This window comes from Dendrobates tinctorius, unplaced genomic scaffold, assembly GCF_039654945.1.
Source record: "Dendrobates tinctorius isolate UK_male_01 unplaced genomic scaffold, ASM3965494v1 ptg000250l, whole genome shotgun sequence".
Taxonomy (NCBI): Eukaryota; Metazoa; Chordata; class Amphibia; order Anura; family Dendrobatidae; genus Dendrobates; species Dendrobates tinctorius.
In genome coordinates this window covers 39,852,645-39,875,685 of record NW_027361917.1, presented here as the reverse complement: position 1 = coordinate 39,875,685, position 23,041 = coordinate 39,852,645, and the positions used below count along the sequence as shown (strand labels likewise).

General features: G+C 42.8%; 1 protein-coding gene across 7 annotated transcripts in view; it reads left to right on the top strand.

Annotated features, from left to right (window-relative positions):
- Positions 1-23,041, top strand: part of UTRN (utrophin) — an 897,027-nt gene that overhangs the window by 622,461 nt on the left and 251,525 nt on the right. For all 7 annotated transcript variants that reach the window (XM_073557627.1, XM_073557629.1, XM_073557628.1 and 4 more), the window contains one exon: positions 13,541-13,809. In XM_073557627.1, the coding sequence (XP_073413728.1) occupies positions 13,541-13,809 (269 nt within the window). The remainder of the gene's footprint in view (positions 1-13,540; positions 13,810-23,041) is intronic.

Below are 23,041 nucleotides of genomic sequence, written 5' to 3'. Positions count from 1 at the left end.
GGAAAGTCTATAAAGGGCATCTGTGTTACCGTGTAGTTTTCTAAACCTTTCCACATGGAAGCAGCAGTCCTGGAGCCCTAAAAACCACCTAGTCAACCAGGCATTATTTCCCTTCCTTTCTCTCATCCATTTCAGAGACCCATGGTCTGACACTAACCTGATCTTTCGGCCTAGCAGGTTGTAGTACCTCAGTGTTCCAATTGCCCTTTTGATGTCCAAGCATTCTTTTTTCTACTGTAGCATAATTCTTTTCACAAGATTAGAGTTTTCTACTTAGGTATAGGATTGGATGTTCCTCACAATTTATCTCCTGGGACAACTTGGGACCTCTGAGGTTTCACTCTTGGAACGCTGTTTCCGCCTTGAAAGACCACTTGACTACCAACATCTTTGTGTCCTTAAGGAGGTTTGTCAGAAGTATGACTATCATGGCGAAATTCAGGATAAATTACCGATAGTATCCCACAATTCCCAGAAATACCCTAACCTGTTTCTTGGAGATCAGTTGTGGCCAATTTTGGCTCGCCTCTACTTTGTTAACTTGTGGGTTTCTTTCGCCCCTTCCAATGATATAACCTAAGTATTTTGCCTCCTCCTTCCCCACTTCTTTGGGTTCATGGTAAACCCCGCCTTCCTCAAGGCATCCAGTACTGCCTGGACCTTCTGCAGATTACTTCCCCAATCTGGGCTGAAGATCACAATATTGTCCAGGAAAGCTGCAGTGTACTTATTGTGAGGGGCTAGGATCTGGTCCATGGTCCTCTGGAAGGTGACTGGGGCTCCTTGCAAGTTAAAGGCATTCTGGTGTTTTGGAAGCAATCTTCAGATGTAGAGAAGGCTGTCTTCTCCTTGGCATTTTGGGACTGGAGAATTTTTCAGTACCCTTTCGTTAGGTCAAGGGTGGAGATGTATCTGGCTGACCCTAGCCTCTCAATGAGGTCATTGACTCAGGGCATCGGATATGCATCAAACTTGGACACTTCGTTCAGCTTCCTATAATTACAAAAGCGCTATTCTCCATCAGGCTTCAGCAAAAGGACAATGTGGCTGGACCAGCCGCCCTTTGACTCCTCATTGACGCACAGTCTGGACATTCTCTTCACCTCCATCAAAATTATCTTGCGGCGGGCTTCAGGAATTCGATATAGCTTTCGATTTACCCGTACATGCAGTTCCATCAGAATTTCATGCTTGACAATCTGCGTACATCCGAGCAAGTTTGAAAATATTTCTCGTTACGCTAAACATTTTTCGGAACTGTTGTTTTTGAGCCATATATAGTGTCTCTGCCATAATGACATCCATAACCTTGGCTTCGGGGTTGGCCTCCAATCAAGTAGTTTCCACCAGTTCCCTGTTTCGCTACAGCTTAAGCCGGTTGACGTGGTACACGTACACCTGGTACGCTTTTCTTCTCCCTGGCTGGTGGACCTCGTAGTTGACATTGCAAAGCTTTTTGACCACTTCTCATGGTCTCTTTCACTTGGCCAGAAATTTACTTTTCCACAGTGGGAATCAGCACTAACACCCGATATCCAGGCTACCCTCCCGCAAACTTGACAAATTGTAGACTCTTGCCTGGGCCTCTTGTGCCTGAAGGAGGCTATCTCTCACAATTGACATCACCTCCACAATTCTTTCCTGCATTGGGCCACATGCTTGATGATACTCCGGTGGGGTCTTACCTCTGCTTTCCAAGCCTCCTTTGCAAGGGCATCAGCCATACAAGAGCTCTAACAGTAAAAACCCTGTATAGTAAGCCTGTGGAACTTCCCTTTTAGAAAGCAGCAGATACTGGAGTAGGCAATCTCAGTCTCAGCCATCCTTTTTCACAACCTTCTTTAGCATGATCTTCAGGGTCTTGTTGAATCTCTCCACCAGGTCATCCATCTAAGGGATGGTATACCGATTTCCTGAGTTGCGTAATCTGGAGAGCCTTACACAACTCCCTCATCACTCTGGACATGAAAGGTGTTCCTTGGTCCATAAGGATCTCCTTTGGCAGGCCCAAACTGGAAAAAATATTGACTAGCTCTCGGGCTATACTCCTGGCGGAGGAATTTTTCAGTGGTATCTTGTTAGTCCATGACCACCGGGATATATTGGTGCCCTACAGTGGACTTAACTAGGGGTCCGACAAGATCCATGGCAATTCGGTCAAATGGGACCTCTATAATGGGTAATGACACTAGGGGACTACAGAAGTGAGCAACTGGAGCAATTAGCTGACAGGTGGGACAGGACCGATAATAGTTCACAATTTCTCAGTGACATTCAGGCAAGTAGAACCTCTGAAGGACCCGTTCTCGGGTTTTGTTTCTGCCAAGATGCCCACCTAAGACATGAGAAAGGGGCAGGTCTAACACCCTACGCCTATAGGGTCCAGGTACTAACAGTTGCTCTATTACTTCCCCCTCGCAAATTAGTAACCCTGTGTAGCAATCCCTTATTTACAGCAAAGTATGGAAACCTGGTGTCAGCCCCCGGCTCTTGAGCATCCATATTTAGAATAGTAGTATTATCAAATGCCCCTTCTAAGGTAGGGTCCTTCATTTAAGGAGTCCCTAAACTCCCCTCAGAAACTCCCAAATCGAGAATATTGGCTTCATGGGTCTCCATCTTGTCCTCATCACTAGCAAAGTCACACAGGCTGGACTCATCCTCCTCAGGCTGCGATGGGCATTTTTCATTGTTGAACTGGCTCTTTTGTCAGTAACTTGGCACCCCCGCATTTCACCATAAGTCCCAGAATAAGTTAAGTCCCACCCTATTATAATGGGGTGTAACAGGTCCTGTCCTTGACCACATCGACTTCATGGAACTTAGTAAATTCCAAGATTCTGAGGCAACAGAGAAAATGGGGATAAAACATAAACTTTATTCCAACCTTAAAAATCACATGCTGAAGTACAATTGAGGTAGATAAGTGAAGCAAAGTTTCGGCCCAAAAGTGCCTTTTTCAGGTCAGAAGTACAATAAAAATTACAGCCATTGTAGGCTTGGAAAAGGAATAAAGGCTCTATCCCTATTTTCTCTGGTTCCTTGGAATTTTGGATTTTCCATTGCTTTGGACCTTGTGGGAGGTTTAACTGAGTCAGCCTGGAGCTGCCAGTGGTGCATGAGAAGTACTCCTGGATTCATGGAGCTTAGTGCCACAGTTTGTTTATATGGATATTTGGGGGACAGGCTAGTCCTTAGCATCCCCATGAATACAGCGGAAGCCCACAATCCTTCCAGGGATCAGCTGGTGAGGGAGTGTGGTCCTTACGAAGGTCACTAGGCTCCCAGTGCCCAAGAGTTCAGACACCAGTATTCCATTTATCGTCACGGGACAGGTACACGGCCCTTTCTCAGGTTGATAGTCCACAGTGGAGGCCGGATAAGCGTAATACGAACCGTGACGCCCTAAGCTGCAGTCCCATGCATTTGGGTGACATGGGACAACAAATGGCTACTTGCCCCGGACCCTGACACCTCCAACAAATTAAGTCCTTAACCCCTACCCTCATCAACCCCTCAGTGGGCCCTTGGGATCATGGACACCCCCAATCATGGCTCTACTACCCATTTTTTGAGAGTCAGTCTCTTTTTTGGGTACCTCAGTATGGCGGGCGATGGTAAGAAACCTGACACGTTTCTGGTGCAGCTCAAGTGCCCTTAGACTAAGGGCTCCTGTGCTGCTTCACAAACGTATCAGGTTTCTTTTTAACCCTATTTTTTAATGGTTTTTCAATCAATTTCATATTTTACCTGGATGGTTATGCCCTATGAAAATTCCTTATCTTCTTACTTTGGCTGCGCTCACCAGCAGGATCGGCACCTATTGTTGGAACTCCTACCTCGACAAACTAATACATCTTGGTGAGCTCCAAACAAAACCTCCGCTCCCTCCAAGCATTTAGTGGTCATAAATACAGGATATATCCCATGCATACTTTGTACAGCCACTCCACTGGGTTGTGAAAATTGAAATCTAAGCCACTGGGTATCTTCCTTCCAAAAAACTATTTTTATTGACAGTGTATGCACAGGAAAATTAGCAATGTTTCAACCATGCAGGGCCTTTGTCAAGCCATGTACATTTTTTCTTGGCTTGACAAAAGCCTTGCGTGGCCGAAATGTTGCAGCATTTAGTTGTCACTAGATTATGTTCCCTCCATCTTTAGTGTGCCCGTTCAAGGTGCAAACCATCACTTACTCCCATGCACTGAACAGGTCAATAATCTCCTATAGACCAGATAGATGCTGAAATAGATTACTATTACAGCTCAAGCAGGTGTACATCAATATACATTTGTTCTGTATTTTATAGGAAAATGCTGCCTGATGGCTATTTTTTATATGGGGCCTAAGGATAAAGTATGTGACTGTATGGTGTAGAGTGACATGTGCCAGTGATTTATATTCAGGAAATATGCAAGATACTTGTCACGCTCGCGCCTTGGCTGAATGGCGCGAGCCGGGGGTTGTGGCCCCACTGTGCCACAGACCAGACTACCCTGGAAGGGGCGTGACTGCGACAGCTACCTTGGTCTTCACTGGAGCCTCTGATGGTGAGGTCAGGCTTGTGCGGCAGATAGCTGTCGGCTGCCACTCCAGGGTGGTGTCTGGCTGTGGCTGCTGATCCCACTTGGAGACAAGTCACTTGGACAGATGTGACTGACAGGCAGACTGAGATACAGGGCAAGCAGGCGTGGCTTGGAGACACAGGACAGGCGGGCACGGCTTGAGACACAGGACAGGTGGGCACGGCTTGAGACACAGGACAGGCGGGCACGGCTTGAGACACAGGACAGGCGGGCACGGCTTGAGACACAGGACAGGCGGGCACGGCTTGAGACACAGGACAGGCGGGCACGGCTTGAGATACAGGACAGGCGGGCACGGCTTGAGAAGGAACAAGTAGAGACCTGTTCACACAGCAGGTGCAGGTATGGATGCAGGCAGGCAGGAGTGGAATATGAAGGAACGGGTTTGGACCTGTTCACACAGGAGGTGCAGGTATGGATGCAGGCAGGCAGGCGTGGAATATGAAGGAACAGGTCTGAACCTGTTCACACAGGAGGTGCAGGTATGGATGCAGGCAGGCAGGAGTGGAATATGAAGGAACAGGTTTGGACCTGTTCACACAGGAGGTGCAGGTATGGATGCAGGCAGGCAAGAGTGAAATAAGAAGGAACAGGTTTGGACATGTTCACACAGGAGGTGCAGGTATGGATGCAGGCAGGCAGGAGTGGAATATGAAGGAACAGGTTTGGACCTGTTCACACAGGAGGTGCAGGTGAAGGCAGGAGTGGAGAGAGAAGCTGCAGAAAGAGGTTCTGCAGCGGCAGCAGGACTGGAGCAAAGCAGAACCACAAGGTCTGTGGAGAGAAGCTGCAGCAAGGGGTTCTGCAGCAGCAGCAGGAATGGAGCAAAGCTGAACCACAAGGTCTGTGGAGAGAAGCTGCAGCAAGAGGTTCTGCAGTGGCAGCAGGAATGGAGCAAAGCTGAACCACAAGGTCTGTGGAGAGAAGCTGCAGCAAGAGGTTCTGCAGCGGCAGCAGGAGCCGTGCAGACAGAGCGGCTAGAGGGCAGATGCACAGATAAAGCTGCGAGAGTGCAGATGCACAGATAAAGCTGCAAGAGTGCAGATGCACAGATAAAGCTGCGAGAGTGCAGATGCACAGATAAAGCTGCGAGAGTGCAGATGCACAGATAAAGCTGCGAGAGTGCAGATGCACAAATAAAGCTGCGAGAGTGCAGATGCACAGATAAAGCTGCGAGAGTGCAGATGCACAGATAAAGCTGCGAGAGTGCAGATGCACAGATAAAGCTGCGAGAGTGCAGATGCACAGACAGGGAGGACACAAGGAAAGACACAGCAAGGAAGGGAGCCACGGACAAGGAGGAAGGGAGACTGATAGACAAAGGTAAGACTGAGTTCAGACAGAGAGACAGGGACAAAGACACAAGGACCAGGATATTCAGCCTCCTGGCAGGCGGGCAGAGAACAGACAAGGCACTGGGAACAAGACTCAAGGACCAGGATATTCTGCCTCCTGGCAGGCGGACAGAGAAATGCTAGGCAAGGTACTGAGACACAGGAATACAGACTAAGAGCCTTCAGAGAAGGCAAGACAAAGGACAGGGCCTGGCTAGCTCAGCAGCAAAGAGCTAACTGAGTTTAGACATTGCACAGGCCATGTTTCAGTGGGAGTGGCGAAACTAAATAGTCAAGGGCTCCAGGTGATTGGTCAGGGACAGATTACACAGGTGCACCCAGACTGCATAAGAACCAGAGAGTTCAGGCGCCGCCCCCCTATACACACAGTCTGGAAACATGGAGAGCAGAGGCACAGAGCTGGCAACAGACAGAATTCACAGCATGGCTTGAAGCAGAAAGTAAGTTGGTGTGCGGGGGATGGGAGACCATGCAGTGATGCCAGCAGGGTTGTTACAATATTATTTTGACATATGCTCTGAACATAGCCCCATAACGTGATTTAAACAAAGCCTTAATATGTTTTCATAAATCAGTCCTACAAATGAAAATGAGAAACTTTGTAATTTATTTTATCAGAGAAATCTGTTTGTATCTACTCCTGGATTGGTCATTCATGCTTAAAATTCATGGATAAAATCTGTCTTCAGTGAACATGGAGTTTTCCATTACGGAGATCTGGAATGACAGTTTGTGCTTATAAAGTTCTATGGAAAACTGTAGCTGTTGTTTCAGGAGAACTTACAGCAGAATATATTTGTTTGCACGTGGATGACCTTGTTTTCATCACCATAGAACTTTATGAGAACATCAACTGCCGTATCTTATCTTAGTAATGCGAAAATCTGTCTTCACTGAAGACAGATTTTACTCTTAAATTGAGAGTAAAAAATCAGCCCAGGAGGTGAAAAAACAAATGTCTCTGATAAGAAATAATACAAAGATTGCACAGAGAGTTGCATTTTATGTAATAATTGGATATAAGAAAAGTGAATGGCCCCAGCCATGTCACTGTCAACAACCTTGCTGTTTCCAAAATAAGTAGCAGAATTGCGAATGCTGCGCCAGAATATATTAGAGACTGTAACTCTGATTCACTAGAAGACAAATAATGCAAATTTTTCATTTCTTTGCAGAATTTATTTATAAGCTGTGAAATGTTGACCCCTATACATGGCTGTAGAGTGCGGCTTTGATCGACGTGTCTGATGTGATAACATAAGACATTATTGTGTTCTTGTAAAAGAAATGTTGTTTGGATTTTCTTTTTGCCAAAAAACTTTGTTTGAAAATGCTAATAAAATTAAAAGAGAAAGCAGTGATCCTGAAATTAAGCCATATCTAATGGTATTCAGCTTGTGCTCGATGCGCTACAACTTGTAAGTAATCCCTTATTTTAGACTTCAAGCTACCTTGTCATCTTTGTCTCTACCAGAAGCAAATTACCTTCCTGTATGGCCTTTAGGCAGCAAATCTCCATTGATGAGGCAGACACAGGGGACAATTATCTACGGAACATTACATGACCCGCAGTTAACATTCCCTAGAAACCAGAACATAAACCACCCTGTGGCCACACGGCGTCCTACTCCATACTCAGGAAAACAAAGGCAGATGTGTTGTTTCATCTCGTGTGTGTTTTGCCACTGACCTATTTAGTTTAATTTGATTTTGTTTTTATTAGGCAAAACGAAATAAAGAGCAATCTTTAAAGCTATAAATGTCTGCTTGTGTACGTTCTGGTTGTGCTAATTGTATATGTATCAATTTGCATAGCTTTTTAATGGCGTTTTCCCACCATAGCCATTTACGACGTATTCATACCTTATAGGAGAAATGTCTGTTAAAGGGTTGTTCTTATATTAACTTAATATGGACAAAACAGAATTAATCATCTTTCGCCCATCTCACGTGACCCCCCCAACAGAGCTATCCATTAAAGTAAACGGCTGCCCACTCTCTCCAGTCCCACAAGCTCGCTGCCTCGGGGTTATCGTTGACACTGATCTCTCTTTCAAACCACATATCCAAGCCCTTTCCGCTTCCTGCCGACTTCAACTCAAAAATATTTCACGGATCCATACATTCCTCAACCAAGAATCTGCAAAAACCCTAGTCCATGCCCTCATCATTTCCTGCCTTGACTACTGCAACCTCCTGCGCTGTGGCCTCCCCTCTAACACTCTTGCACCCCTCCAATCTATTCTTAACTCTGCTGCCTGACTAATCCACCTGTCCCCCCGCTATTCCCCGGCCTCTCCCCTCTGTCAATCCCTGCACTGGCTCCCCATTACCCAAAGACTCCAGTTCAAAACCCTAACCATGACATACAAAGACATCCACAACCTGAGTCCTCCGTACATCTGTGACCTGGTCTCCCGGTACTTACCTGCACGAAACCTCCGATCCTCACAAGATCTCCTTCTGTACTCCCCTCTTATCTCCTCTTCCCACAATCGCATACAAGATTTCTCCCGCGCATCCCTCCTACTCTGGAACTCTCTACCACAACATATCAGACTCTCGCCTACCATGGAAACCTTCAAAAAGAACTTGAAGACCTACCTCTTCCGACAAGCCTACAACTTGCAGTGACCACCGATCCACCAAACCGCTGCACGACCAGCTCTACCCTCGCCTACTGTATCCTCACCCATCCCGTTGTAGATTGTGAGCCCTCACAGGCAGGGTCCTCTCTCATCCTGTACCAGTCGTGACTTGTATTGTTTAAGATTACTGTACTTGTATGTATTATGTATACCCCTCCTCACATGTAAAGTGCCATGGAATAAATGGCGCTATAATAATAAATAATAATAATAATATTAAAAGATGGGTACGGAACAGTAGGCTGTGAAAAATTAAGCAGGTTTGCAATTTACTTTATTTTTCTGCCTACATTTTATTCCTACCCCTGCTTTTCTCATCTTTTGTTTGCTGCTCATTGACTTGGAGACCGACCACCAGTGCAGTCTAGTACCAGAGGCCGAACATTCAAAGTGTGTGCCAGCTCTTCTTTCCTAAGCTTGTAAGTGCTGCCCTGATGCCCGGAGACTGGCCAAGATCACTGGAGCACACAGCTTACAATCCAGTCAACTTCCGTCATGGAGGCACTACTGGCGCTGATTCAGTCCCCGCTCAGTACATGATGAGCCATGTCTGTAACCAGACCCTGGCATTGACTGACAGCTGATTCAGCACTGATTAGGTTGTACAGCTTTAGAATGCAATTAACCCCATATTTTCAGGTTAATGGTATTTATTGACATGAGAGGTTCCCCTTTAAGATTTATTGAATAGTTAGTTGTATATGCCTCCTATAAATAAAATGTCCTTGGTTTAATTGGTTGCATTGGTTGTGAGGCTGCATTTCCTAAGAAAGCATGATCCCAATAAAGTGCATGTAATTGGGGCTAAAAATAATTTTTGCAATATGGTTTCATTAAAAATATTGCACTGGTTGCCTTTAGCTTCTGTGTTGCACTAAGTGGGAATTAAAAGTGGGAATTCGTCAGTCTGCTATAATGATCTGGCAGAGTTCATAACTCTTAAACCTGTCTGTTTCTGAGCTCTTGAATGTACAGGAAAATGATGAGCCTGTAAATGATGCAACATTTCTAATGAAACCCTATTGTTAATTTTTTTTTTTACCCTTAATACACGCATGTAAAGCACCACTCCAGTGGGGGGGGGGTTCACCGCTGGAGTGGTGCTTTAAACGTAAGTCCTCTGCCCCCAGGCATGTACTCACGCTCCGGCGTCTTCACCAATTTTTCGACTCCGGTCTCGCAACGCCATCTTTTGAGCACAGCTTCTGAGTGGCTGGATGTCAGACGCTACGTCACAGCTCTCAATGCAAGTGCAGAACGAGGCTGTCATAGACTTACATTGATTAGTGACCTCCGCGTCATTCCATGAGTCACTGGAGCAGCTGGCAGGTCACCAACTGTAGGAGACAGACTGGAGCGGAAGCAAAGACAGATGAAAACGCTGGAAGATGAGTATCAGACAGGGGGCAGGGGACTTGGATTTTAAGCACCAAGCACTAAAATAAAAAACACCGGAATTATGTTTTTAAGTAAAAAAATAACTGTTCAAAGGTAGACAGGTCCTTTATCTCACAAAGTCTAAATTAATGCTTTATTGAGTTATTCTCCATTGGCTTTACATCTTGGTAACTCTTACAATGTAATTTTGTTAACCCCTAGAATAACATAGCATACATCCAGCCTTAGGTCAGATTTGTATCTCACAGATCCTGGTACTCCCTGGGTCTATTCTGTAGCTCTTTCACAAGGGCATGTTCTATGAGAATTTGTGAGGAAGAAAATTAAGCATGGTCCAACGCTTACTACAATATGGAGCATTTTTTCTAGGTTCGTGCATGGCACCACACAGAGTGCTCATGGACATTATCATGTGTGAGACCTTGACTTCAGGTTTTAAAGTTTTTTATACGGTAACTCTTCTCACATCTTGCACTTTTTAGGTAATGGATGGATTACGTTTTCGCTTGATGAGGCAGATGGCCAATTTTAGCATGCCTGTCATGATGTTTGTCAGCAGCTGCTGAAGTGTCTGCAAAACAGGGAGCGCTACCGAGAGAGAACAATTCCTTTAAGGATTTCTGACTGTGTCCTAATAGGACTCCACCATTAATATGTTTCACCATCTGGGTCTCAGGATCCGGAATTACATTTATACTAGCCTCTTCCATCCACACTGTAACTTGTTCCTTTTTTTCCATGGTAACTTAATGATGAAAAGAATATTTTCCTTTTGCTGACTTTTCAGTCTTAATCAAATGTTGTCTTCTGCAAAGTTTTTTGATGAAAGCTGGTCAGGGGTGCAGCACAAATTCCCGTAATTGTCTCTGTAAGGAATCTAAAATATTCCATTAACTTGCTCTGTAGTCACACAGAAGCTGCTAGCGAGACCTTATTTCTTTCTAAGAAAATGCTTGGGTCGTGTCATTTGCATCTCCTCTCTTCATTCACAGTCTATAACGAGGTATTTGGCTCTTTTCTCTGAAGCTTGTTTTTCCCCTCATCTCAGTAATGCAGCTCACTATACTTTTTATATCAAGGCTTTTAATACAGAATCTTACATTTCTACCTGAATGTTGATATTTTTTAAATATCTTTAAAATCACATCATTGTCTTGGCTGTCTAATCATTCCTCACTTTTCGTGCCGCCACAGTGTGCCAACCTTTAAACATACAGACGAGAGAAGAGCGAATTGTTTCAGTATGAATCAATTTTGGTACAAATTTTTGAAATCCCCAAAAATTTTGATTAGTTTGAGTCAAATTCCTCTGAAATGGCCACACCACCATGTTACATGTTTGGTGTTTATTGTTCTGAGGAAGGGACTGTTCCGGCCTCGTAACTTGTGGACATGATATACTTTTTATATATGAACCTCTTTATATTCCGTACATTTTTATTTGCTCACTGGGATTTTACCTCAAGTGAGTTGCTTATCACTGCAGTGCTGTAAAAGAGAACCCCCTTTTTTTACCCGACTAGTGCCATATATTGCAGTTTTCTATTGTTGGGTTTTTGGAGGGGCGAAGACTGCAGCGATTCTGAAAGTGTATCGAGGTGTTATACTCTGAGCATAACGCTAGATGAGCATGATACTATAATCAGTAACTTATTACTATGAATATCGGTGGATATCCACTATGTGATACATTTCTTCTATAATCTTTTTCCAAGCTTCTCTGCTGTGTCACAGATACTGTAGCATAAGACAGAAAAGAAGGAAGATTTTACCTTGGGCATGGCCTGGTGGCCTTACCTATAATGCCCTACAGGCACCCCACTCTGCAGCACAGCCAATAATGACAGACATGTTACTAATGAGTTATAGCCACTATAAAAGTCCAAGCTGGAGAAGTTGCTGAGAGAAGACCTCAGAGCTCAGTCAGCCATACACAGAATACAGATCGCATATGTGAGAGAAAATAATAGATTTAATTACCAGAAGTTGATAGGGAAGTTTCAGGGAGAGATATAGGAACCACTGACTTTAGGTGTATGAGGGGCATTAATTAGTACAGTCTATGGCAAATTAATGAAGCAAAGTGCTCAATAATCAGGGCAGGTTTAGCGGTGCCTTATGAATCTCCCCATCGCATACTGCATGTATGAGTTATACATGCTCCCGGCCAGTGGGCGTGGCCTCGCTCCATATAGTTTTCCCTGTAACGCACGCACTGTGACTGCACACAGCGTGACTGCAGACTTATCGATTTGGACCAGATAACCCCTTTAATTACAAACCCCAATTCCTAAAAAGTTGGGACACTGAGTAAAATGTAAAGGAAAACACAAATCAGAAGTTGAAAGATAGATATTTTTCCATGGCACTTGAAAAATTAACTACCGTAATTTAGATATTAATGGCAGCTATACATTTAAAAAAAATAAGATGTTTTGGAAAAGAAATGTCCCATTCTTGTTTGAGTAGGATTATGGTATGGGATGGAACAATATACAGTGGCTTCTTTTAGTCTTCTTTCCTGATACACGAACTGATCATAGAACCAGCGGTACAGCCAATTCTCAAAGTAATTTCCTTAACACATGTTACCGTGAGCATCCTGCATGGCTTAAAAGGGCTACCATGGACTGCAGCGTCTCTGGATTGTTTACATTGAGCACATCTGCGATGTCACTTGGATTGACATATTGATGATAGATTCATAGTATAATCAATTAATTCACAAATAGTAGGCTAGGTGAAACAATAGTATAAAAAATTGTTCCAATTTTCATCCAGAAAAGTAGTACGATTTTTTTCTCACTTGTCATCTGTGTAGAATCCATGTGCAATACGTTTTTTTTTTTTACAGCAGCAGCTATCGTTTTCAGCACCTATGTTACAGAATTGCAGTGTATCCATGAAAGATAGAGGTAGATCACTGGTCTGATTTCTACTCTCGTGTACACAATCTCTTAGATTTTTTGAAACTGTCCAGTACCCACACTGAGAGCCCTTCTGCCGGGAGGAAATGAACGTTGTTCCTCCTGAAAGCCTTGGCCTTCCAGTCATAGTGTTGTGCCGTGGGGCTTAAATCACCACTCAGTACATAGTGAACAGTGGCTGTAGCCGAAAAACCCGGCACTGACTGACAGCCGGTTTTATCTGTACTTTTCAGCTGAATGGAGATCAGTGCATTACTCAGCAGTGACCACTAAGACACGTCTGGAGCTGCTCTGTTCCACTACGTATATCGCTTATATCGGTGGCAGTGATAGTGTATATCAGGAAAGGCCGCCAACGCGTACTGTAGGTTAACATACCGTGCCTGCCCACAAATAACTCAGGCCCAGATAACACCATTATTTTTTTTTCTTATTAAGCATGGCTTTATAAGAAGTCCATAAAAAACATTAGTTGTCTGATTTTTTTAGGAGTTATTTAGAAACAATAAATCATCCGTTTGTAGGCCGTGCTCCATATTTGCCTCTTGGGCTATGATACACCTCATTTTGACTTTTAAATGCTTAATCTTACAAAGCTTTTCTGTTTTTTTTGTCTTCAAAAGAATTAACCCCCGAGGAGAAAGCCCAAAAAATTGCCAGAACTATGCGGAAACAGTCAGTAGAGGTTAAAGAGAAGTGGGAAAGCCTAAACTCGCAGGCTGTCAGCTGGCAGAAGCAAGTGGAGAAAGCTTTGGAACGATTGAGGGTTTTGCAAAGTTCAATGGATGATCTGGATGCAAGATTGGTGGCAGCAGAGAAAGTGCGCAGTGACTGGAAGCCGGTCGGAGACTTATTAATTGACTCTTTGAAGGAGCACATTGAGAAGACAAGTGTAAGTAATTTCAATATAGTCCAGTGATCACCGTATTACTTGCCTGCTATATTTTATTACATATTCATATACGTAATTAGAGTAAAGAATGTCTTGGGACTAGGGAAAAACAATCATTTGTGTTACACAAATGTTCATATATATAGTATGCAAATATGCTTCAAGTGAGTGGCTTATCCCCATGAGTAAAAATGTTTGGGGTGCATTTTTTTAATTTTAGCAGTTAGGCACATCATTTGCACATACAGTGCCTTGCGAAAGTATTCGGCCCCTTGGAACTTTTCAACCTTTTCCCACATATCATGCTTCAAACATAAAGATGCCAAATGTAAATTTTTGGTGAAGAATCAACAACAAGTGGGACACAATTGTGAAGTTGAACGAAATTTTTTGGTTATTTTACATTTTTCTGGAAATTCAAAAACTGAAAAGTGAGGTGTGCAATATTATTCGGCCCCTTTAATGTAATACTTTGTTGCGCCACCTTTTTCTGCGATTAGAGCTGCAAGTCACTTGGTGTATGTATCAGTTTTGTACATCGAGAGACTGAAATTCTTGCCCAATCTTCCTTGGCAAACAGCTCGAGCTCAGTGAGGTTGGATGGAGATCGTTTGTGAACAGCAGTTTTCAGCTCTTTCCACAGATTCTCAATTGGATTCAGGACTGGACTTTGACTTGGCCATTCTAACACCTGGATACGTTTATTTGTGAACCATTCCATTGTAGATTTTGCTTTATGTTTGGCATCATTGCCTTGTTGGAAGACAAATCTTCCTCCCAGTCTCAGGTCTTTTGCAGACTCCAACAGGTTTTCTTCAAGAATGGTCCTGTATTTGGCTCCATCCATCTTCCCATCAATTTTAACCATCTTCCCTGTTCCTGCTGAAGAAAAGCAGGCCCAAACCATGATGCTGGCACCACCATGTTTGACAGTGGGGATGGTGTGTTCAGGGTGATGAGCTGTGTTGCCTTTACACCAAACATATCGTTTGGCATTGTTGCCAGAAAGTTTGATTTTGGTTTCATCTGACCAGAGCACCTTCTTCCACATGTTGGTGTGTCTCCCAGGTGGCTTGTTGCAAATTTTAAACAACGCTTTTTATGGATATCTTTGAGAAAAGTCTTTCTTATTGCCACTCTTCCATAAAAGCCAGATTTGTGCAGTGTACAACTGATTGTTGTCCTATGGACAGACTGTCTTACCTCAGCTGTAGATCTCTGCAGTTCATCCAGAGTAATCATGGGCCTCTTGGCTGCATCTCTGATCAGTCATCTCGTTTGAAATGAAAGATTAGAGAGACGGCCAGGTCTTGGTAGATTTGCAGTGGTATGATACTCCTTCCATTTCAATATGATCGCTTGCACAGTGCTCCTTGGGATGTTTAAAGTTTTGGAAATCATTTTGTATCCAAATCCTGCTTTAAACTTCTCCACAACAGTATCATGGACCTGCCTGTTGTGTTTCTTCGTCTTTATGATGCTCTCTTTGTTTCAAGCAGAACCCTGAGACTATCACAGAGCAGGTGCATTTATACGGTGACTTGATTACACACAGGTAAATTTAAAATAACCAATAAATTTCGTTCAACTACGCAATTGTGTCCCACTTGTTGTTGATTCTTCACCAAAAATTTACATTTGGTATCTTTATGTTTGAAGCATGATATGTGGGAAAAGGTTGAAAAGTTCCAAGAGGGCCGAATACTTTCGCAAGGCACTCTAAATATATTTATTTTTTCCTGTGTATATTTAGCCATCATATTGTCCAGTGCTGCAGACAGAATGTGTTTTTTATAATTTATTATCACAGAGTTATACTGACTTTTCTGACCTGGGAACTTTTTTAAAACCTCTTATTTGGGTAGAATTGTTGACTAATTCTTCAAGTTTTGTGTGAACATGAAAAGGAGCCGTTAACATTAGTTGACTTCCATTCTTTGTCTTCCTTTACTTTGCAGTCATATCCCATCTTCCCTATCAATACATTTAGGCAAATCTCTCCATTTATAGTGACTCGAAAGTGTGATGGCGTAGCCATGATAGGACATGTTGACTGATGAATTTCTTACCATTCTTACCCTCCATGTTGGAATGAAGCTTAAAATTTGAGGTGTCTTACTTCAGTATAAAACAATCCAGCTCACCGATCAGGACATCATGAGGCTCGAAGCACGGAACCGCCGTGTCTTGACGTATAGAATTCCAATGAAGAGAAAATCCAGCTCAACGATTAAGTGAAAAAAACAATTCTTTATTCACTCAGATTTTTGCAAAAGTAGAGGATAAAATTCAGCATAGTACGGACAAAAAGTTGCATTATGAGCGCATTTCAGGTGTCACAGCACCCTTAGTCATGATAAGGGTGCTGTGACACCTGAAACGCGTTGACAACGCAACTTTTTGTCCGTGCAATGCTGAATTTTATCCTCTATTTTTGCAAAAATCTGAGTGAATAAAGAATTGTTTTTTCACTTCATTGTTGAGCTGGATTTTCTCTTCATTGGATGTCTTACTTCAGTACCTTTTAACCTCTTTCTGACTGCTGACGGGATAGTATGTCAGCGGTCAGACTCCCCTGTTTTGAGGTGGGCTCTGGCGGTGAGTCCACCTCAAAGCCGCGACATGTCAGCTGTTATGAATAGCTAACATGCGCCCGCAATGGGCACGAGTGGAATCGTCGTCCACCCACGACTAGTTAAACCCCGCTGTCAAGCGCTGACAGCGGGCATTTAACTAGAGCTTCCGGTCGCCGGGCCAGAAGTGAGCTCATCACCGACCCCCGTCACGTGATCGGGGGTCGGCGACGCATTGCCTGGACAACCAGAGGTCTCATAGAGACCTCTATGGTTGTTGCACGCAGATCGCTTTGAACGCCGCCCGGTGGCCAACGCTCAAAGCACAGCAGTAAATCTGCTACGTATGGGCGATGTGCTCATCGCCCATATGTATCAGAGCCGATCGGGTTGTGTATGCTTCTAGCCTCCTATGGAGGCTATTGAAGCATGCCAAAAGTGAAAAAAAAATGTTTAAAAATAAAAAAACCTAAAAGTTCAAATCACCCCCCTTTCGCCACAATCAAAATAAAACCATTAAGAAAAAAATCACTCATACAGATATTAGGTATCGCCGCATTCAGAATCACCCAATCTATCAATAAAAAAGCATTAACCCGATCGCTAAATGGCGTAGTGAGAAAAAAATTGAAAACGCCAGAATTACGTTTTTTTGGTTGCCCCGACATTGCATTAAAATGCAATAACGGGCGATCAAAAGAGCGTATCTGCACAAAAGCAGTATCATTAAAAACATCACCTCAGCCCACAAAAAATAAGCCCTTACCCGACCTCAGATCACGAAAAATGGAGACGCTACGGGTCTCGGAAAATTGCGCATTATTTTTTTTTTTTTTTTTTTTAGTAAACTTTGAATTTTTTTTTCACCACTTAGATAAAAGAGAACATAGAAATGTTTGGTGTCTATGAGCTCGTATTGACCTGGAGAATCAAAATTTCAGGTCAGTTCTAGCATTTAGTGAACCTAGTAAAAAAGCCAAATAAAAAACAATTGTGGGATTGCACTTTTTTGCAATTTCACTGCACTTGAAATTTTTTTCCTGTTTTCAAGTACAGGACATGCTAAAACCAATGATGTCGTTCAAAAGTACAACTCATCCCGCAAAAAATAAGCCCTCACATGGCCATAATGATGGAAAAACAAAAAGTTATAGCTCTGGAAAGAAGTGGAGGGAAAAACGAAAATGAAAAATCGAAAAAAGCACCGGTCATTAAGGGGTTAAGAATGTATCCATCTTCACACGGCAAACTTAAACTATATACCGTACATATAATTTTTAGTATGTGAATACTCACAACTTGTGTGTACGCTTCCTATACTATTATATTGTATACTGTATAATATAGTAAAGGGGTTTTCCATGTAGCAAAGCAAGTTTAATACATTTTATTGGGGAATTCTAAAATAAGGGGTCGTCTTTTCATGACCCTGATCCCTTAGCTACAGAAGAAAGCGGTTACAGACACCATCACTTATTGTGGAGAACGTTTTGCTTCTTGCATTACACAGAAATCATACTGTTTTAAATGAGCACCTTGTAATAAGTAATTTCTCTTTTGGTGGATCTGCTTGGAAGTTGAATATTTGCTGCCAGAATTCCACACTGATGAGAGCTTATTGCTTGGGATCCCAGCAGGAGGTTACTTTGTGAATTACCTTTTGGTTGAAGAGTACTTGTCAGCTGATTCATACCACCCACAGTACAGGAACGAGGATCAGAGTCGGGGTGCATGATTACAGCCAGGTACTTTGTTCTCGGAAATTCTTAGACGTTTCATAGGAAATATAATTTGAAGATCCTACAGGTGACCATAGGTGAGATTAAAGGGCATGTCACACTAAGCGATATCGCTAGCAATATCGCTATAATGTCACTGGTTTTTGTGACGTTATAGCGATATTGCTAGCGATATCGCTATGTCTGATACTTACCTCCGACCGCTCCCCCGCTGGTTATCGCTGATCGCGCGAGAACGTCCTGGACCGTTTCTCGTCGTCAGCTTCCTGCTGGGCTTCCTGTGGAGAGGCGAGCGACGAGCGTGGATGCGGGTGGGAGGACGTCAGGATCGCCTAGTGTGACAGGTAAGTAGCGACCCCCGACCCCTGCGATGTCGCTGGTGAGATCTGCCTGTGTGGCAGCTCACTAGCGACCACTTAGCGATGCACCAGCGATCCTGACCGCGTCATATCGCTGGTCGGGATCGCTGGTCCATCGCTAAATGTGACAGTACCTTAAGACTAAGCAAGACGAGACTAATCCAGTACCATCCCAAGAAAGCTTTCCCCTTAGCCATGCCAGGTGATTGACAGGTCTCTCCCTATATACACACATAGGAAAGACCTGTCAATCAACCAGAGTGATGTGGGAAGAATCCAGCCAGGGGGAGACAAATAAACCTGGCTGTAATCGGGCAGCCAGACCCAGATTGATGCTTCCCGTGGTTTAGGAACCATGAATCAGCTGACAGGCTCCTTTTAAATATGCAAATTGCCTCATCAGAGAGGAAGAGGACTAGAACTATAGTGCCACCTATTGGAAGTAGCAATCCTAAAAGTCAATATCGACCCTTTAACTAGTTCCGCCACATACCGTAGGATAAACCAGATCTTATGCTTTGCAATGAGGAGGAGTAACGCCCCAATATAACATATCTGCAAATTGAGATTCTGGTTTGGTTTTTATTCTAAGTCATATGGCAAGGGTCTTTAAAGGGTCGATATTGAGTTTTAGGATTGTTACTTCTAATAGATGGCACTAGAATTGTAGTCCCCTACCTCTCTGAAGAGTCAGTTTGCATATTTAATTTCCCAGAGGAGCATTGCATGTCTTATAAGTCTCCTTCCACCTGCATGCCAGACAAGTCTCCTTCCACTTGCATGCCAGACATGTCACTCCACAAGTGGAACCTTACCCCTTAGGTACCTTTTAAAGGATTTTTCTAAAAAGTAGAGATCGTTCAAAGGGAAGAATCCATAATGTTGGCTAAATTAGCATTACACGTGCTCTCTACGGGTAGTTTTATAAACGCAAGAATCATCAGTTTGATCTGTCCATAACAATTTCACTTTCATAAAAGAAGTTGTATAGAGATATATGAAATACTAAAATCATCCACTGCATTTGAACATTTATATTATTATTTATAATGTGTGTCACGAGTCTTTTGTGATGGCTTATAGAAGTGATTCAGTGATGTGTAATAGAAGATACATTCACAGACCTGATGCATTTCCATTTAATCTCCCGTTATATATTTTCATTCACTCTCTTGGCCTAGTACATTGCATCACACTTGACCTCAGGCAGTGACATCTTACAGATTTCTGAAATGAGACCAGTGACTAGTAGATACTGGTTGTAATTACAATTTCAATGATCAATTAATTAGAGTGAAATAATGCTTAATTTTTATTACCTTCATACATTTTGCTGAAAATTATATATTCAATTAAACGGAGGTTTTGCAAGCTTCAGATCTATAAACATGAATCACTAAGCAGCTGCTGAGATATAATAATAAAGCCACAAACTATCATAATCATTTCATTTCATGTCTTGTTTTAGATGCTTTATGCTTCACTTGGCACGCTGGTTGAATGACTCAGAATTTTATGGATGCTAAATGCAGGTGAAATATTAGCATCTGTCAGTAAAAAGCAAACCTTTGATTTGCACGGTAGAAAAATTATTAAAAAAGTATTACATCAGAGAGAACTACACTCGTTCAAAAGTTTGGGGTCACCCAGACAATATTGTGTTTTCCATGAAAGCTCATACTTTTATTAATCAAATGAGTTGCCAAATGAATCTAGTCCAGACATTGACAAGGTTCGAAAACAAAGATTTTTATTTGAAATAATAATTTTCTCCTTCAAACTTTGCTTTGGTCAAAGAATGCTCCCTTTGCAGCAGTTACAGCATTGCAGACCTTTCTGGCATTCTAGCAGTTAATTTGCTGAGGAAATCTGGAGAACTTTCATCCCATGCTTCCAGAAGCCACTCCCACAAGTTGGTTTGCTTGATTGGCACTTTTTGCGTACCACAAGGTCAAGCTGCTCCTACAACAGCTCAATGGTGATGAGATCTGGTGACTGCGCTGGCCACTCCATTACAGATAGAATACCAGCTGCCTGCTTCTTCCCTAAATAGTTCTTGCATAATTTGGAGGTGTGCTTTGGGTCATTGTCCTGTTGTAGGATGAAATTGGCTCCAATCAAGCGCTGTCCACGGGGTGTGGCATGGCGTTGCAAAATGGAGTGATAGCCTTCCTTTTTCAAAATCCCTTTTACCTTGTACAAATCTCCCACTTTACCAGCACCAAAGCAACCCCAGACCGTCACATTACCTCCATCATGCTTGACAGATGGTGTCAGGCACTCTTCCAGCATCTTTTCAGTTCTGCGTCTCACAAATGTTCTTCTGTGTGATCCAGACACCTCAAACTTGGATTTGTCTGTCCATATCATTTTTTTCCAATCTTCCTCTGTCCAATGTCTGTGTTCTTTTGCCCATATTAATCTTTTCCTTTTATTAGCCAATCTCAGATATGGCTTTTTCTTTGCCACTCTGCCCTAAAGGCTAGCATCCTGGAGTGGCGTCATCACTGTAGACGTTTAGACGTGTAGGTGTTTTACATGTACTATTTAATGAAGCTGCCAGTTGAGAACCTGTGAGGCGTCGATTTCTCAAACTACAGACTCTAATGTACTTGTCTTGTTGCTCAGTTGTGCAGCGGGGCCTCCCACTTCTCTTTCTACTCTGGTTAGAGCCTATTTGTGCTCTCCTCTGAAGGGAGTAGTACACACCGTTGTAGGAAATCTTCAGTTTCTTGGCAATTTCTCGCATGGAACAGCCTTTATTTCTAAGAACAAGAATAGACTGTCGAGTTTCACATGAAAGTTCTTTTTTTCTGGAAATTTTGAAAGTTTAATGAAACCAACAAATGTAATGCTCCAGATTCTCAACTAGCTCAAAGGAAGGTCTGGTTTATAGCTTCTCTAATCAGCCAAACTGTTTTCAGCTGTGCTAACATACTTGCACAAGGGTTTTCAAGGGTATTGTAACCATCCATTAGCCTTCTTACACAGTTAGCAAACACAAAGTACCATAAGAACACTAGAGTGATGGTTGTTGGAAATGGGCCTCTATACGCCTATGAAGATATTGCATTACAAACCAGACGCTTGCAGCTAGAATAGTCATTTACCACATTAACAATGTGTAGAGTGTATTTCTGAATCATTTAATGTTAGCTTCACTGTAAAAACTGTGCTTTTCTTTAAAAAATAAGGAAATTTCTAAGTGACCCTAAACTTTTGAACGGTATTGTGTGTTGGTGGTTCCAGTTACTCCTGGGCAGTAAGGCCTGAGAGAGTCAAGTATCCAATATGCACTGTAAGAGAATACCATGGTTTATTATCTCGATACTGTGATAATGTTGTTTTATTGTTATTTTCTGCCATGATGTTTTATATAACTGTGTGCATTATCCTTCCATTATGAGGGTCTGGTTATTATGTTTGCACTGTGACATCATGGTAAACCTAAAGCCACCCCATACACGTTAGACTAATGACAACTGAAGCCACCGATATAGATAGGTTTGACCAATACAAATGTGTATGGGGCCCCGGAAAATTGATTGTCGAGGGAGTTAAGGAGGACACTGCCAGAGGGGTCTGGCATCGGCTATCTCATAGAGAATGTAGGAATGCTTGGCCGAACAAGCGCTCTTTGTATGGGAGAGATTGTGCTTATTATAACTATTCTATTTGTTGCCCATAACCTTTAGCTATAACATCACTAGGTTTAGTAACCTGGTCCATGACATTTCCTGGATTCTTTGACATCACTGTGTTCAATATTCCTCTTTTAGGGCTTGTTCACATGTAGTATTTTATGTGTTTTTTTTCTAAACTTATTTTGTGCTGGGGAAAAAAACACAAAAAATTGCGCCAAAGACATCTTTAATTCCCTCTGCCAATTTGTGGCCATAACCTGCATATTTATGCAGAAAAAATACATAAAAAATGGTACATGTGAACATACCCTTATCTTTATAAATCAATCCCTGTGGGCATGATCACTGCACTTTGACGTCATAGTGAATAATAGGCTAGGGTTAAAATGAGACCAATATTAATATCTATATATATAAAAGTGAATGTATGTATGTGTGTGTGTATCACCAACCAATCACGAAGCATCTTTCATTTCACCAGAGCTGTTTAAAAGAAGATGAGTTGTGATTGGTTGGTACGAGCATCAGTTTTCCTTGCAACCAATCACTAAGCAAAGAAGATGAGCTGTGATTGGCTGCTATGAGCAATAGTTTTCTCACTCCATGACAACACCTCAGCAGACACTGCCATGGTGGCAGAGATCTAATATCCCCGGGAGCATAAGCTCCCAGCCATTTTCTGCCCCTAGAGAGGAGCAGAGAGCACATGACAGAAATGAATCCCCCCTCCCTGCCCATATCCCCATCACACATCCTCCATCCCATAGGCACATTTTCCCTCTTAAATGGATATCCGGTTTGGAAGTTAGGATGTGGGATATTAGGTGTAGTAATCCAATGGCTCTTGCCTGACGGGATGATGTGGGATATTAGGGGTAGTAGTCCGGTGGCTCTGACGGAATGATGTGGGATATTAG